Source organism: Oncorhynchus keta, unplaced genomic scaffold (assembly GCF_023373465.1).
Source record: "Oncorhynchus keta strain PuntledgeMale-10-30-2019 unplaced genomic scaffold, Oket_V2 Un_contig_8605_pilon_pilon, whole genome shotgun sequence".
Taxonomy (NCBI): Eukaryota; Metazoa; Chordata; class Actinopteri; order Salmoniformes; family Salmonidae; genus Oncorhynchus; species Oncorhynchus keta.
In genome coordinates, this window is record NW_026290143.1 from 59,267 (window position 1) to 75,000 (window position 15,734).

Here is a 15,734-nt window from a genome sequence, read left to right on the forward strand (position 1 = left end):
TGCTGGACCCCTTCCGTCAGGGGCCTTCGTGTCACCGAAGTGGCCGACCAGGACCCAGGTCCTGTCAGACATGCTCCTGTAAACAACAAGAGTCGTCTGACGCCCACCCAGAGGGTGGCCTTCATTGGCATGGAACTGGACTCAGTCCTCATGACCGCACACTTGCCCACGAGAAGGGTTCAGGTGATCTTGCCTTGACCACTCTCGACAGGGGCGGGTGGTATCCGCCCTAACCTGCCAACGCCTGTTGGGATTGCTGACATCGGCCTCGTTGTTGATTCCCCTGGGCCTGCTCCATCTCCTGCCTCTTCACCGGTGGTTCAACTCCCACCGGCTGCACGGAGCGCCAGTCACCACCAGCTGTGGGTGACAGCACAGTGCCTTGGGCATTGTTGAGGTGGAGCTGTCGCTCCTTTCTCTCAGGTGGGGTGGAGATGCTGATGATGTGCCACCAGGAGCTGGTCAGCAGACGCCTCCCAGATCGGCTGGGGGGTGTGACCAAGGGCAGGTCGGCCAGCGGCTGTTGGCTACCCCCTTAGAGCGGCAGGCACATCAATACACTAGAGCTCCGAGCTGTACTGCTCGCCCTGCAGTCTTTCCTTCCACATCTGAAAGGAAGACATGTCCTGGTGAGAATGGACAACACCACAGTGGTGGCTTACATCAACCATCGGGGTGGACTGAGGTCCTACCGCCTCCATTTTATGGCACGGGACCTCCTTCTCTGGGATCAGGGACGTCTAGCGTCTCTACTAGCAGAGCACTTACCTGGCATCCCCCCCCCCAGGTGATGCAGCAGAGGGTGCAGGTGGACCTGTTTGCCTACCTGCACCGCCTCGCACCAATGGTCCATGTTGGGACTACAGGATAATGAACACCATGCAGCGTACAAGGGCACCGGCTACAACCGCGGCATACCAGCTGCGCTTGCGGTTCTGCTCTTGGTACACTGGTATTGAGATCCAATTTGTAAGTCGCTCTGGATAAGAGCGTCTGCTAAATGACTTAAATGTAAATGTAATTTGTGCCCGAGTCATGCGGGGTGCAGTATGTCCTCGAATACCTGCAGTCTCGCTAGGATGAGGGCTTAGCAGCATCTACACTGAGAGGGTATTTGGCTGCTATATCTGCCTGCCATGTGGGGTGGATGGACAGGCCAGTGGGGTGCCACATCCTTGGTCTCCAGGTTTATGAAGGGGTTCGGCGCCTGCGTCCAGCTAGGACCTGCTCAATGGCGAGCTGGGATCTGGATGTGGTCTTGGCAGCTTTGGCAAAGCCGCCTTTCGAACCGTTGGCGTCTGCTTCCCTGAAACACCTCTCTATGAAGGTGGCTTTCAAGGGATTACTTCCAGGAAGTAGGGCTCTTTCAATTTCTTCCAGGACCTGGGGGTGTAAACCCGTCATTCCTCCTGAAGGTTCGGATGTATCACCCGCCTTGGAGGGGGTCTGGACCTCCCTCTGGCATGTTCTGTGCCTTGGGTGATCCATATAGCTCACAGTGGAGGGTCCCTGCGTCTCAGTCCCGCTCTAACCGTGGTTGATAAGAGAATTCTGTTCTCCAGGTACATAACCCAATTTAATTATATTACTCTAGAGGGGTCATCAAACCAGAATTTGCAGAAGATCCTGTTTGAATGAAACCGCCGGAGGCCCAGCTAAATGTTCAAAAAGGTTTATTCACAGAACAATTTCATTATAAGTCAAGAATACAAAGCAAGATCCTTTTATACTGACCTCACTAAATGGTCCACACATGCACAAGAACACAAACATATGCACTTCACATGTCCCTACATGCACACACAAACATACGCACACACATGTCCTGCTACGCACACACATGTCCTGCTACGCACACACATGTCCTGCTACGCACACCTTACCCAGCCGACAGAGATAGTGGCCTTGTCCTTGAGACGTCCTCTCCCAAATCTCTAGTCAGGTCGGCACCAAGCTCAGACAGTCTGTTTAAAATACCATAAAGACATAGTTTTACCCTAATTCTGACGAGGGAGGACTACACATTTATTGATTATGATTTTATACATTCTAATCAATTCCATACAATTATATGTTTCAGGGAGGAATATTCTAATCATTCAATTAACAGACGGGTGAGAATTATCACATATTCCCAAGTTTCATGAGCTGAAATGAAAGATCCCTGAAATGTTCATTCCCTAAAAGTTTCAAATGAGCTGAAATACCAAGAAATCCATCCCCTGAAATGTTCAATATGCACAAAAAGCTTATTTCTCTAAAATGTTTTGTGCACAAATTAGTTTACATCCCTGTTAATTACCAGGAATTTCTCCTTTGCCAAGATAATCCATCCACGCCAACCTAGGACCTCCACCATCCAGCTTGGACCTTCACCTTGCGGGATCGTCTGAGACCAGCTACCTGGACAGCTGATGAAACTGTGGGTTTGCACAACCGGAGAATTTCTGCACAAACTGTCAGAAGCCGTCTCAGGGAAGCTAATCTGAATGCTTGTCTTCCTCACCAGGGTCTTGACCTGATTGCAGTTCGGTGTCCTAACTGACTTCAGTGAGCAAATGCTCACCTTCGATGGCCACTGGGACGCTGGAGAAGTGTGCTCTTCACTGATGATTCCTGGTTTCAACTGTGCTGGGCAGATGGCAGACCGCGTGTATGGCTTTGTGTGGGCGAGTGACTTGCTGATCTTGTTGTAAACCGAGTGCCCCATGGTGCCGGTGGGGTTATGGTATGGGCAGGGATAAGCCACGGACCATGAATAACAATTGCATTTTATCAATGGCAATTTGAATGCACAGAGGTGCTGTGAAAAGATCCCGAGGCCCATTGCCGTGTCATTCATCCGCCGCCATCACTTTGTTTCAGCATGATAATGCACGGCCCCATTTCGCAAGGATCTGTACACAATTCCTGGAAGCAGAAAATGTCCCAGTTATTCTATGGCCTGCATATTCACCAGACATGTCACCCATTTGAAAATGTTTGTGATGCTCTGGATCAATGTGTATGACAGCGTGTTCCAGATCCTGCCAACATCCAGCAACTGCAACTTCGCACAGCCATTGAAGAGGAGTGGGACAACATTCCACAGGCCACAATCAACAGCTTGAACAACTCTATGCAAATGAGATTTCGCCCTGCATGAGTCAAATGCTGGTCACACCAGATACTGACTGGTTTTCTGATCCATACCTATTTATTTAAGGTATCTGTGACCAACCGATGCACATCTGTTTCCCCAGTCATGTAAAATCCATAGATTATGGCCCATTGAATTTATTTCAATTGACTGGATTTCCTTTATATGAACTGTAACTCAGTAACATCTTAGAAACTGTTCCATGTTGCATTTTATATTTTTGTTCAGTGTCATTTAGTTGCCTCCCTCTCTGGTTTATTTACGTCATGCCAGTTTTAAACAACAATTATGTGAGTTATGGTAGGCAACCTATAATTAACGTACAGATGATTTCTATGTTCAGATCTTAAATGTAATGTGGTATTTGTAGTAAACACAGACAGCAAATGGCAGTTTATTGAATCAGACTTGATCTCTTCCAATCAGGAGCATAGGTGCTAGAGCCGCTCTGAGTTTTGCTGAACAACAGATCTGTGGTGGCAGATCGTAACACACGTCAATGAATCCCACATATTACAGCTTCATAGATAATATCTCCCTCCCAAATGGCACCCTAGTCCTTATATAGTGCACTACTTTTTACTGGGACCCTATGGGTCCTTTGACTTGGGCCTAAAGTAGTGCACTATATAGTGAATAGGGTGCCATTTTGGGATGAAGCACGTGTAGGTGTGATAAGAATTCCTTGGATGGATGCCTGGTTTGTGCCAATGTACACTGTTATTATGCAAGCACAGAGCCCTCTCTAAGAAAAAACAACTTCTACTCCTTTTGTGTGTTTAGGAAAGAGACCTGGGCATCATCAGTCAGTGTCAGTCTGTTGGGGAGGTTTGGGGCCATGGCAGGGTTGAGTGTCATTCAACTGCCAGACACTGCACTCAAACGTGGTTCCTAAACCCACATGTTTTATGAGGGATCTCAGACTCAACTGGGTGTTAATATCTCTGTCCTGTCCAAGCCTGGTATATCAAAATGCATTGTCCAATCAATTCCATGTACAGTACTGTCTGTCATCCATTGTGAATCAGGCGGGAGTTTGTGCTACATCTCAACGTGCCCTGTGTGTGTTACGTCTCAACTTGCCCTATGTGGGAGACAGTTGGGGCATGATGACGACGCTACAATACATGTTCAGGGAAGCATAGTACTCCTGTCCTCCTCTGCTGTCTTGTCTGTCTCTAAAACAACAGCCTATATACCCCTGCATCTCCTGTACTGTAGCCTACACAGCAGGGGTTATTGTCACCATTCTATGAAGTTTGTTTATAACATTGTGTCAAACCGTGCCACCCAATTCTTGTTAAAGGCCTTTGAGTGAGGCAGAGCTTTCAGACAGTTTATATAGTGAGACAGGCAGTGATGACTGAACCTATCCAGCTGTCACCACACCTTTTTTGTCTGCTTCTGAAATGCCACCCTATTCTGTATGTAGTGAACTACTTTTGACCAGAGCCCTAGGAAACCTCCCCTTTTCTTTTCTTGTCTCAGGAGCAGTATGACTCAGGATGGGTATGGGAGAGTGGCTGTCTCTGACCTCTGACATCACCAGGATCTCTAGGGTCGCAAAGTTCCAGCAACTTTCCCATAATTCCAAGGTTTTCCAGAAATTGTGGTTTTAGGATTTTCCTTTCTGATTACGGGAATCTACCAACCATGATTTCTGGAAAACCTGGCAACTTTTTGGAAAGTTCATGGAATTTTGTGACCCTACCAGGACCTCTGGGATTGACAGAGCCTAAATCCGGAGACGAGTATACAATTCCTCTCCTGTCTGTCATGCCTTCCATGATAGTATGAAAACATGTACTCAAGCATAAAACCCAGGTGGAGTGCTTATTGGATGAATATAACTAGGCCTACTAGACCAGGGCCAGTATTCAGGAGAGCTGACCTAGGATCAGTTTGGCCTATTTGTTTTTTAACTTTAATTTAACTAGGTAAGTCCGTTAAGAACAAGTTCTTATTTACAATGACGGGCTACCCCGGCCAAACCCTAACCAGGACAACGCTGGACCAGTTGTGCACCGCCCTATGGGACTCCCAATCACGGCCGGTTGTGATACAGCCTGTAATCGAACCAAGGTCTGTAGTGACGCATTTAGCACTGAGATGCAGTGCCTTAGACTGCTGCGCCACTCAGGAGCCCAAAATAATGAATGGAGAGGGGCATCTGATTAAGTCAGCACTCCTACTCTGAGATACTGTGAATACGGGCCCTGCTAAACAATAGGACTCAGTCTCATTACTCACCATTCACAATATCCTTTTTAATGTAAGAATGTACCAATATTCAAACCTCCTCCTTTCCTGTTGACCTTTAACTGAGCGGCAGATAGGACCACACTGTTGACCCCCAGCTGACCTGCCAGGGGTTCCGTCCTGTGTGGTGAGGGAGATGAGAGGTGGCCTGACCTTTGACCTCTTCAGGGAGAGAGCTGAACGGTGTCGGATCTCCTCTCCCACAATGCACTGCACTCGCTGCTCACTGTGTTTTTCATCTGGTTTCATCTGGTCCTGAATTAGATCAGTTACCAATGTTTTACCTTCTGACATTGGTTGATTGGCACCAGAGAAGGAATGTATGTATGTATGTATGTATGTATGTATGTATGTATGTATGTATGTATGTATGTATGTATGTATGTATGTATGTATGTATGTATGTATGTATGTATGTATGTGTGTGTGTGTGTATGTGTGTGGGTTTGCATGTGTCAACAACAACATTTTGGTGAAAAGACAATAATTAAATTTGGATGCAAAATGGAGGACAAAAAGTATATGGCAGGGCTACGGCAGCTGGCGGACAGCTTGCAGGTAGCCCTACATCAGCCCTGGGTTCATAGAGTATTCGGGGTTTTTCAAACACTTTGAGCCTATACTGGCAGTGAGTGTCAGATGGGAAAGGTTTACACTTCTGGGACTATACCATTGGTTCCATTGAGCCAGAGAAGCACTTTGAAAGAAAAACAAATACTCCTTGAACCCAGGTCCATCTACAATGTTGTTACTACAGTTATTACTTTGCAGGTACATAGGCATGAGGGCAACTTGAAGGTAAAGTGAGTTGGGTCTTGATCCAAGCTCTGTTGATTGTTCCTCAGACTGACTTTCATTGGCCCTGCAGGGGCATTGGGCTGAGGTTTCAGAGGTGTTACATTTACAGTTTGTTTCAAGTCAAAAGCAAAGCTTGAAAGTGACTGACTGCCTCCTCGGTTTACAGGGATTAACCTCCTCCGGTGGTGTTTTGAAAAGGCTCAGGATTGTTTTACCATTTAACTTCAAATCTCTCCTGTCACAACTCACATAATGATAGTTCACCACCTGTGTCCCCCTTCAGTGTTGTGGACAAACTAATCATGAGTTGTGGACAGACAGGACTGGGGTACAGTAGTACATCACAGTGGAGTTGACATGAGCAAAACTATGAATAATCACATGAGATATTGGGGCACTGGTAAAAAAAGAAAAACAGTAGTGCACTAGATACACTGTAAACTCATGGCATTTTTACCTGAAATACTTCTAGTAAGTTGTACTCAATCAATGACTAGTCATTATTACTGAAAATATCGCTGTGGTACTGACTCAACTAAATGAGAAGTCACACCAACTAAATATTTGTAAGATATATGATAACACATTACATTTTTTACCAGCATGCTCTACTGCAGGTGGAATTTTTTGGAAAAGTTGTTTTTATTTTTTATGTGTGTTTGAATGTACATTCAGTGATTGTGTATCATAACGTTTAATAAATCAAAGATAAATAATTGTTTTCTAAACTAGTCCAATCATTGGATTTGTGCACCCCTTACTGAAATTGTTCCAGTTTAAATGGCTTAGGTTTCCTCCCACTGTTCTTAACCCTGGCAGTCATTATGAATGTAGGTTGCAGGTGAATACACATTTCAACTGTTGGATAGCCTAATGCTGACTAGATTTCAATAGGAATTACACCTCACTTTGCAAGACACAGTATAATGTGCTTTACAGTAAGGGATGCAAAATTCTGATGAATTTCCCAGGTTTTCCAAAAATCCTGGTTGGAAGATTACTGGAAAAAAATGTAGGGAATTTTACAACCCTACTTGCAGGCCTGATGTGGCCTGTAAAACTGTGAGTTTCAGGCCACTGTATTAGGCCTTTTGATAGATGTCATGGTTAAATGATAATGTTCCCCTAAGAACACACTTGGTGAATGCCCCTGGACTGAAATTGAACGAATTCTACAACGACGTCTCTGTCACTAACAAATACAGTCATGGGTGGTAACTACAATTCAATCGAAAAGGCGAGGCACACTGAGAAATTCTCCTGGAGGCGTGGCTTAACGGTGGCGTTAAATTGAAGTATACTTTACTCAAAATACATGCATTTTTATTACTCATAGGAAGGTAGTACTGCTCACGTCAGCTATTTAAATTGTTAGGTAATTGTTTCTTCAAAATGTTTGAGTAGCCAGAATTTATCCGATTTTACAGTGTAGGGAATAGGTTGCCATTTGGGAAAGGAATTAATGCCCTTTTTGGGTGAGATTCAATGGTTTCAACCCAATAAATGTGTCGTCATATCAGCCAGATAATCTTAGTTATTACTTGTCTACCTTTTGTGAATGTTTGTGACAAGACTACAAGAGCATGATTTGTTGCACTCTTCAGATTAGATTTATAGAGATGATCATTTAATTTAAACTGTTTCATAGACTATAATTGTCGATTTTGCTCTCAATAATGAATATGTAGTTTAAAAGGACCTACTATAGATTGTATGGCAGAAGGCTACTAGGCTACATTTATAGTCCATCCCCGACCAAATGTATTTTCTTAAACATTTTTCTGTCACATTTGTTAAATATAATCCTACATTAAAGAACGGAATTTGTCGTAAATGTGATTTTTTTTAAACAATTTATTTGCATACTATTGTTTGAAAGACACCTCATAACTAGATTCAGACAGCATGCTGACCGTTCAATGGTGTTGTAGAAAATGGCGGTGGTCTGACCGTATCCCCTATCCGCAGGCCCACTGAAAGAAGCACGCTCGAGTCTAGCGTAGCCTAGCACACTATGCCATTGTTAGTGCGTCTGGTGTTGTGATACAGGGCCTAATCATTGTGAAAGAAAATAGTATTGTGTACCCTTAATTGGATATCCCTATCTTATATTTTATTCACTAGACCTATACCGATTTGTAGAGGAACTATCAGGTTTAGCGCATCCTGTCTGAGCAGTGATTTACCATTGACATGGTAGACGAGGCTAGAATTACAGCATGTCATATTGTGATCAACGAATTGTGTTAAAATATTCAACCAAAATAGTCTGACAAGTGATCATAATACGTTTCCATATATTTAAATATAATCATAATAAACAATGCCATAGATTTAATTTACCCGTTCAGCACGTGCACATTATTCAGTCTATTTAGTAATATTATAATATGTTAATTGCAAACATATAGCCTAGTCAATTAACAGATTGGGTTTAGTTGAAAAATAATAACCACGTAGTCGACACTAATTGTTTAGTTTCAATACTGTAAAAATAAAGAAATAAAGATTTAAAGAGGCAAAAAGCATGAATCTCTTTCAACAGCGGATTGAATTACGTAGTGTGAAGTAGTAGGCTATACTCCCCCCTCCTCCCCAAGATGTAAGTTTTATAGGCAATAAAATGTAATTGTAGAACGTCAACAAAGTTACAGCTTTTGGCGGAGGACTCCCGGTATCCCCAATAGGAAGATTGTTTTTATTTGCGCATGTACTACGGCAATTAATCTCTTTAATGACGTCCTCAATCATAAACTACTGTGATTTATGGACTCAGAAACAATGTAATCTATGTCTCATTCAACAGCTCTAGTCCATAGCGTATGGCTAATTCAATCATCAATCTTTCTAGGAAAAATATTCAAGAGCAAAACAAGCTACAGTTGGAAAATATTTATTGTAACTTCATTAGAAGTAGCCTATTGTTATTGGAAGTATTTTAAGTATGTTACTGTTTTGGGCTGAAATTATGTTTGGAAATGATCGCAGTGTCGTTTCAGTAGTTTATATTTGTGATTTCCTTTTATGAGATGATCAAATCTGCTCACTATTGTCCATTTAACACCAATCAATTCACTTTCTATATTTCAGGATGAAGAGTTTTGCCTTCAATTCTGAAGGAAAGATTTCATCATCAAAAGATCACTTGTTGCAACAATATTTTTGTAAGAATGTCTAAAAATCTAAGAATATTCTAAGAATATTGAGACAATTATTTTCAGACCCATTGTATGCTAAATTAAAACAAAATTGTTTAAGTAATGAAAACAACATCAACGTTCAAGTGAATGGAAAATAGTAAAGGACATGATGATGAATATCTCTCGTAAATAAGAAACATTTTATTCTAAGAAAATAGGCTATAACATTATTGTACCGGGAAATGATACAAAAATAAAATGAAAAGATGTTGTATATCATTATTTGGAGGCATAATATTGGCAATATTAAAAAAAACTATTCAACTGATGAAGTTATTGTTTTCAAACTTACCTCATTGGAGCCATGTATTAATCAATCAAACAATTACATCAAAATATAAAGTGAAGCCAGTTATTTGTAAGAACTTGGAAGACAGGAAGCTCTTCCTAAACTAAGATGTTTGAATTGTTGTTTTCTCTTTTAGAATAGTTAGTAGCTCAAGTGTTGCAGGTCGATTGTTGTGAGCGTTTCTGAGAAAAAATCGAAACCTTCAGATGATAAACACATTGGACTATCTATAGAATCTGACAAACTTGGAGAGAAGGAATCCGATGAGAAAACGTCCTGCAAAGAGACGTCCAGGGCCGGGGAATGCGCATTGTCCCCGCCAGATGCGCAGTCCGGGCCTATTGTTGACACGCATATAGGAACAGTGGGTGCCGGGTTAGGAAAATGTTTCAGATTTTTGTCATCGCTGTTTAAAGGCGAAGCAGTTGAGCTTTGGGAATCTCCATTGTGATTGTGTGCATTCTGAGACTGTTGTTGTGAAGTTAAGGTATTCTGGTGAAAAGAGCAGCTTTCCCTCTCCAGAAGCGCGCCGGCGGGTAGGCCTACATTGTTACCAGCCTGTTCGAAGTCCTCCTCTCTCCCGTCCTCCAAACTAGTGAATGTCCCCTCGCCGTTCTGGTTCTCCTTGCAGTGGGTTTGTCTCTTGTGCTTCATCCTGCGGTTCTGGAACCAGACTTTCACCTGCCTCTCAGTTAAATTCAGTAAAGCAGCTATTTCCACCCGCCGGGGTCTGCACAGATACTTGTTGAAGTGAAACTCCTTCTCCAACTCCAATAGCTGGGTGTTGGTGTACGCTGTCCTCAGCCTCCGAGATCCCCCGCCACCACTCTCTGCAATCTCTGGCGACCCTGAAAAACATTGAAAGACATTTGAAATGTTCAACCAATACAAAAAAAGCAATTGATGGTTGAATATAAATGTATAAATGGCAGTTGGTAAATAAAACATCGAGGTTCTACTGGGCCGCACAGCAAATGGTTTGTGGGAGCACAGACACCGCTCTGAAACGATTTATGAGCCCGGAGCAGAATATGATGGGTCTGCGTGGACCAGGCCGACTGGCTTGAAGATTAATGAACATGCCAGCTGCCGGTCGGTCGGCCTGCTGTAAGAGTAATCTATCACTCTTCATTACTGTCACACATTAACATTCTTCCACTGCATCACCAGTCAGCAGCACACTGACCACTGAAAATGTTCAAATAATTACACTTTTGCTAATAGATATTCTACAAGTCATGAGAGAGAATTACCCCCAAAATAGAATGTTGAGACCAGACAGACCTTTGCATTTTGATAGGCTAATGGGCTACCTACCCCGACTGTAATTTCATTAAAATATAATAGAGCCAATAGATAGGCTAATCAATCATGTCTTACCTTGGGGAGAGAAGTGAAGTGGCGCAGTGTCGGGAGTTGTAGCTGTGGCAGTAGTCTGGTGGTTTTTCTTGGAGGCTTTCTTCTCCTTCATCCAAGGGTACTCCGGGGGTAGGGATGCGGCTGGCAGAGGGCTACAGACTCCATTCAGATTCTGCTTTGACCGGCTGTGGCGTGGGTGGCTGCCCGGGTTGAGGCTGGGAATAGTCTGCTCAAAAGGAGGAGGAATCAGTGTCGACTGTGAAAGCGTCGAGTTCTTGATTGATGAACTTTGAAATGCATCACCGACAGGGGTAAAAGATGTCAGGCACTCAGCAAGCGACGGCTGACTATTGATAAAACCGCTCTCTCGCTCAAATTCGTAATTCATCTCCTCTCTTCTTGTCTTTGAAAAGTCAACGGTCGTAATTTTGTGGGCGAGGAGAAAATTATGAAATTTCGTGACAAGTGGGTTTTTTCCAACAATGTTGCTGATTACGGCCGTATGGGGACAGCGATGCCATTAAACTATATTGCTTTCATGGAGACAACGTTGAAATTGGACCGTATTACTTGTCACATGATTACCTCTGCCCAATGACAATTTGGGGTTTAATCAAAAGAAGCCACTGTCCTCTGTGATTGATGGAGAAAGTCGGATAGGTAACGCCTAGTTCTGGGGGTAGGGTCTAGTCTGCTTTATTTACACACAGTACTGTCCCCGAATGGAGGATAGTCCATTTAAGAAGAGCCCTTGTGTGCGTGCGTGCGTGTGTGTGCGTGCGTGTGCGTGCGTGTGTGTGTCCTTTGGATCCAACACCTCATTGTCCCGGGTTTATGTCTCAATGTAACGACTAAAGAAGAAGTCATTATCAAAGTTAACTCGTTAATTAGAAAAATAATTCTGACCAAGCCAGTGGCTCTGCAGAGTGGTACACAGAGACACAACCGAGCAGACATTCAGAGCAGTCTCCCTCCTTTTCATTCTGAGAGAGAGAGAGAGAGAGCGAGCGAGAGAGAAAGATACATATTTTTGCACAGTCTGTAAAGTTTGTATTCTAAACGTAGGTCTTGATATTTCCTATAAGAATCGGAATACCTTTAAAGATGACGACTTTCTTTAATACTCACTCACGTATTACTTGTTGTTCTTATGTCAGACTTTTAACAAATATTATTATTTATACATTTGTTGCCTTCGTGGAAAGCCATTAATTGAGCACAGATATATTAGGAATAAAGTGCTATTTGCATGTGGAACTATCACGGGATGCATAAAATCCCTGTCTGCATGTTTTTGGTGACCTACTCCCATTGTATGGAGATATTACAGTGTGGCACGTGGTTGTAAACTTGCATCATATTTCTGGAGACGCAGCTGCTTCAAATCTCTTTAATCCACCATCAAGATCTGTCAACGTTGAATTGCATCAGAAATAGAAAATGCATGTGGATGAGAGACGTATATAGGCCTACTGACACAGGAAGAGTAGCCACTGACACAATATTTTGAAGAAAAATAACATTGAATGTGATCCACGCGCTTACGCACGAGTTTTACACCTCAAATTAGACATTTATTGGTCTTTGTTCAAGTTTAATGGTACCAGATCCGTATTTAATACTTTATTGTCATCAGTATTACTGACACCTAAGAATTGGCCTATTACACAATATATTAACAATTGGTTATAGTATAGCACTTTGAATAGATGCCTTCCCATTCACCTCCCATATAATCTTTGAAGTGAAACAATAAGATCTATATTCTTTGTTAATAATAAAAAAATGTCATATTGTCTTCCTCCCTGTCTTGAACTTTGAAAAAGTGGTAGACCCCGGGCTGTTTATTGCTTATATTCCAAACAAAGAGCCTGGAAAGCCTGCACGTTATCAATCTTGCTCGCCAAAAGGTCTGACAGCTCCTTGCCCTAAGAACACATTTAAACCATCTAACTCTGCCTTAGATCATATGTGGCCGCCAGGAAGACGGCAACAACTTGCTATTTATGGGGGGAAACTACACAACTTGGACGTTTCTATAATAGGAATCCATTTCCGAATATGGATGTTGTACATAGAGCGGACAATGATATCGACATACACTATAGGTGGGTTATCTTATCCTGCTTTATTTTGTTAAATGGAAGGAAAATCTACAACATTTTCGTTTTCAAAAGAACGTTAGTGGGAAATAGCAGCAAAAGAGTGGATTGACTGAGATGGCGAGAAAGAATCGAATGGATGTGCTTTTACACGGCGTCTATTGTCTGCAGAGGTGAGTGGGTGTTGGCATTCTGCAGAAATCCCATTCAATCCCACGCAGTTTCTGTCTTCTGGACTACCATAATATATATATAATATATATATGGTATCATCTTGTCATAACTTCTAAAAACATTATCTTACTGTATTTCGTGTTTCAAATAACCTACAATATTGTTGTTTTGATATTTAATTGCAATATAGGCAATCGTGCGTTGCCTTCAGAGCACGACAGGCAGATCGTGTGTTATTCTCTTCCAAAATGTCCCGGATGGAGAACAATAAAACATATGAAAACAAAACACCTTTTAGTTCTCTGCATGCCATGAGAGAAGCCCATAGGCTACACGAAAATGGGATTTATTTGTTATGATTAAATGCAGTATCAAATTGTCATCAGAGAGACACATTATGGTAATCATTTCATCATAAAAATATCACCAGTGCATTAATAATCCAAACACATGTAATGCTCAGTAATATTGACTATTTTTACTCGAGAAAAACATTTGTACATATTTAATTTTAGAACAAAGATGTATATCTTATATGGTAGGTCTAAACCATTCAAGCTCATTTGGATATCAGATGTTTTTCAGATACGAGGTGCAGCGACAAAATAGGTCTCGCCCGTGTTAAACATTGTGTGAGGAATACAGAGAATCGATCGAAAAATATTATTTTTTGTTATGCTATCATATATTAGTTTGTTATATCAATAATATATATGAACATAGACATGATTTATTATTACAGATGCACTTTTACTAAACAAAAAAATAGTTTACTTTTATCATTTTCATTTAAATTTTACGGCTTGAATTATTGTTTGTGTGTCAACTTCAATCCGAGATATAGCTGCATAAATCAATGTGACATTTTTGGTTGAATGAAGCTTAACTTCACTGTGATGTGTATCTGGCAGGGTAGTGGACAGGAGCTACATTCACCGTCTGTCCCCCCGTCAAGACAAGACGAGACACCTGGGAAGCATGGCAGGGAAAAAAGTGGACTAGAAGTGAACCTTTTTTCTCTTCGGTGACTAACGTTACTTATCGCAGGAAAGTAAACGTTTCCAGATTATGTTGTTAGAATACTTTAATATTCCACATGGATATTGAAATCACAACAGAAGTACCAGAATAGCTGCACTAGGCCTGTTAATTTTGGAATCAATATAATAGTGAGAATAACCAGACATTTCACATACTGTTTTAATTGTAATTAATGGTAAATAATATTTGACTTTCTTTTGACGTTTTCTGTGTAAAAAAGAAAGGATCCTGTTGTATAGCGAATTCGGTTCAAGTAGTTAATTGTTAGATCGAAGACAGATGGCATTGATGAAAGGTCAGTTAATAATAGTTTGTTGTTTGCATTGTCTTATTTCTATTCCTGAATTTCCCGAACACAATAAAACGTTCTCTCACATGGATGTTATGTTTTGTCATAATCAGTCGAGTCGAATTATTGTTGGACCAGTATGAAAATGTAATCCATACCTGCATTGAGCCCTTTGGTGGGAAAATAGCTATGGGACATTATTATCATGGAACAGGAACTAAACACAGAACATATCGAGTATTCCTGAACAGACATGTTGCAGTGGGATAGGAGTGGAGTAGTAAGACATGATGGATAAGGCTGGGTATCCGTTAGAAACATGTGTAGGTCTGTATATGTGGGGAGGAGGATCATTCACAATGGCGATGGCAGTGAGTGGGACTAGAGAGATGACTATCCACCTACACATATGGTATTGTTCTATAGATAAACCTCCCCCACACAGACACAGCTCAACGGAGAATATGAGTGTGTAGTTACATATCCGGACATATGAATTCATGGTAAGTCATACTCCCTTCGTGTAGCTATAGGGTTTATACCTTATGAATATAGCCTATAGGTCTAGGATATTATGCTGCTATGTTGGTCCCGGAAATTACCATAGAAGATGGAATCGGCTGAGAGGAGGATGTCACTGAACCTAAGATGGTGAATGAATAAAGATGTCCCACTCAGGCCGTTAACGGTTGAAAAAAGAAGTTGTCATTTCAATTCTGCTTCACGGAGTGGCTCTCCCATAGGCACCAGTGAATTAGCGGATGGGTCTGGTCTGCTTAGTTCATTGACTGTACATGAACCAGAAAAAAATAGGGAGTGGGATGTCTTGCTTCCTCTTCCCTCTCTGACTGAACATCAAGGCAAGTGTTAAGAGTGAGTCCGGGAATTGGGTCAGGAGACGACAAGGCCTTGTGCTAAATGATTTAACAACGTCCTTTGTTTTCTAACGTGTTTTGCAGTTATGAGGTCATATTTAGGCCTTTTTCAAATCATGTTTTAAAAATGCATTTTTTTTTTAGCTTGGCCTTTAATCAGAGACGTTATTGTTTAAGACATCCTTTTGTGTTTTATGCTCTTTTATTCA

At 41.9% G+C, this 15,734-nt stretch overlaps 1 protein-coding gene and 1 long non-coding RNA gene across 2 annotated transcripts; one reads left to right on the forward strand and one right to left on the reverse strand.

Moving 5' to 3' along the window:
• Positions 1 to 8,189: 8,189 nt before the first annotated feature.
• LOC127926904 (homeobox protein Hox-A2b-like) lies at positions 8,190 to 11,564 on the reverse strand. Its single transcript, XM_052512545.1, has 2 exons — positions 11,066 to 11,564; positions 8,190 to 10,533 (listed from the first exon to the last, which is right to left on the reverse strand). The coding sequence occupies exons 1-2, from the start codon at positions 11,430 to 11,432 to the stop codon at positions 9,827 to 9,829; spliced, it is 1,074 nt and encodes a 357-aa protein (XP_052368505.1). The 5' UTR covers positions 11,433 to 11,564; the 3' UTR covers positions 8,190 to 9,826.
• Positions 11,565 to 12,936: 1,372 nt separating this feature from the next.
• LOC127926898 (uncharacterized) lies at positions 12,937 to 14,741 on the forward strand. The gene is made up of 2 exons (XR_008125391.1): positions 12,937 to 13,319; positions 14,232 to 14,741. It is a non-coding gene; the product is annotated as an uncharacterized LOC127926898 (long non-coding RNA).
• Positions 14,742 to 15,734: the final 993 nt, after the last annotated feature.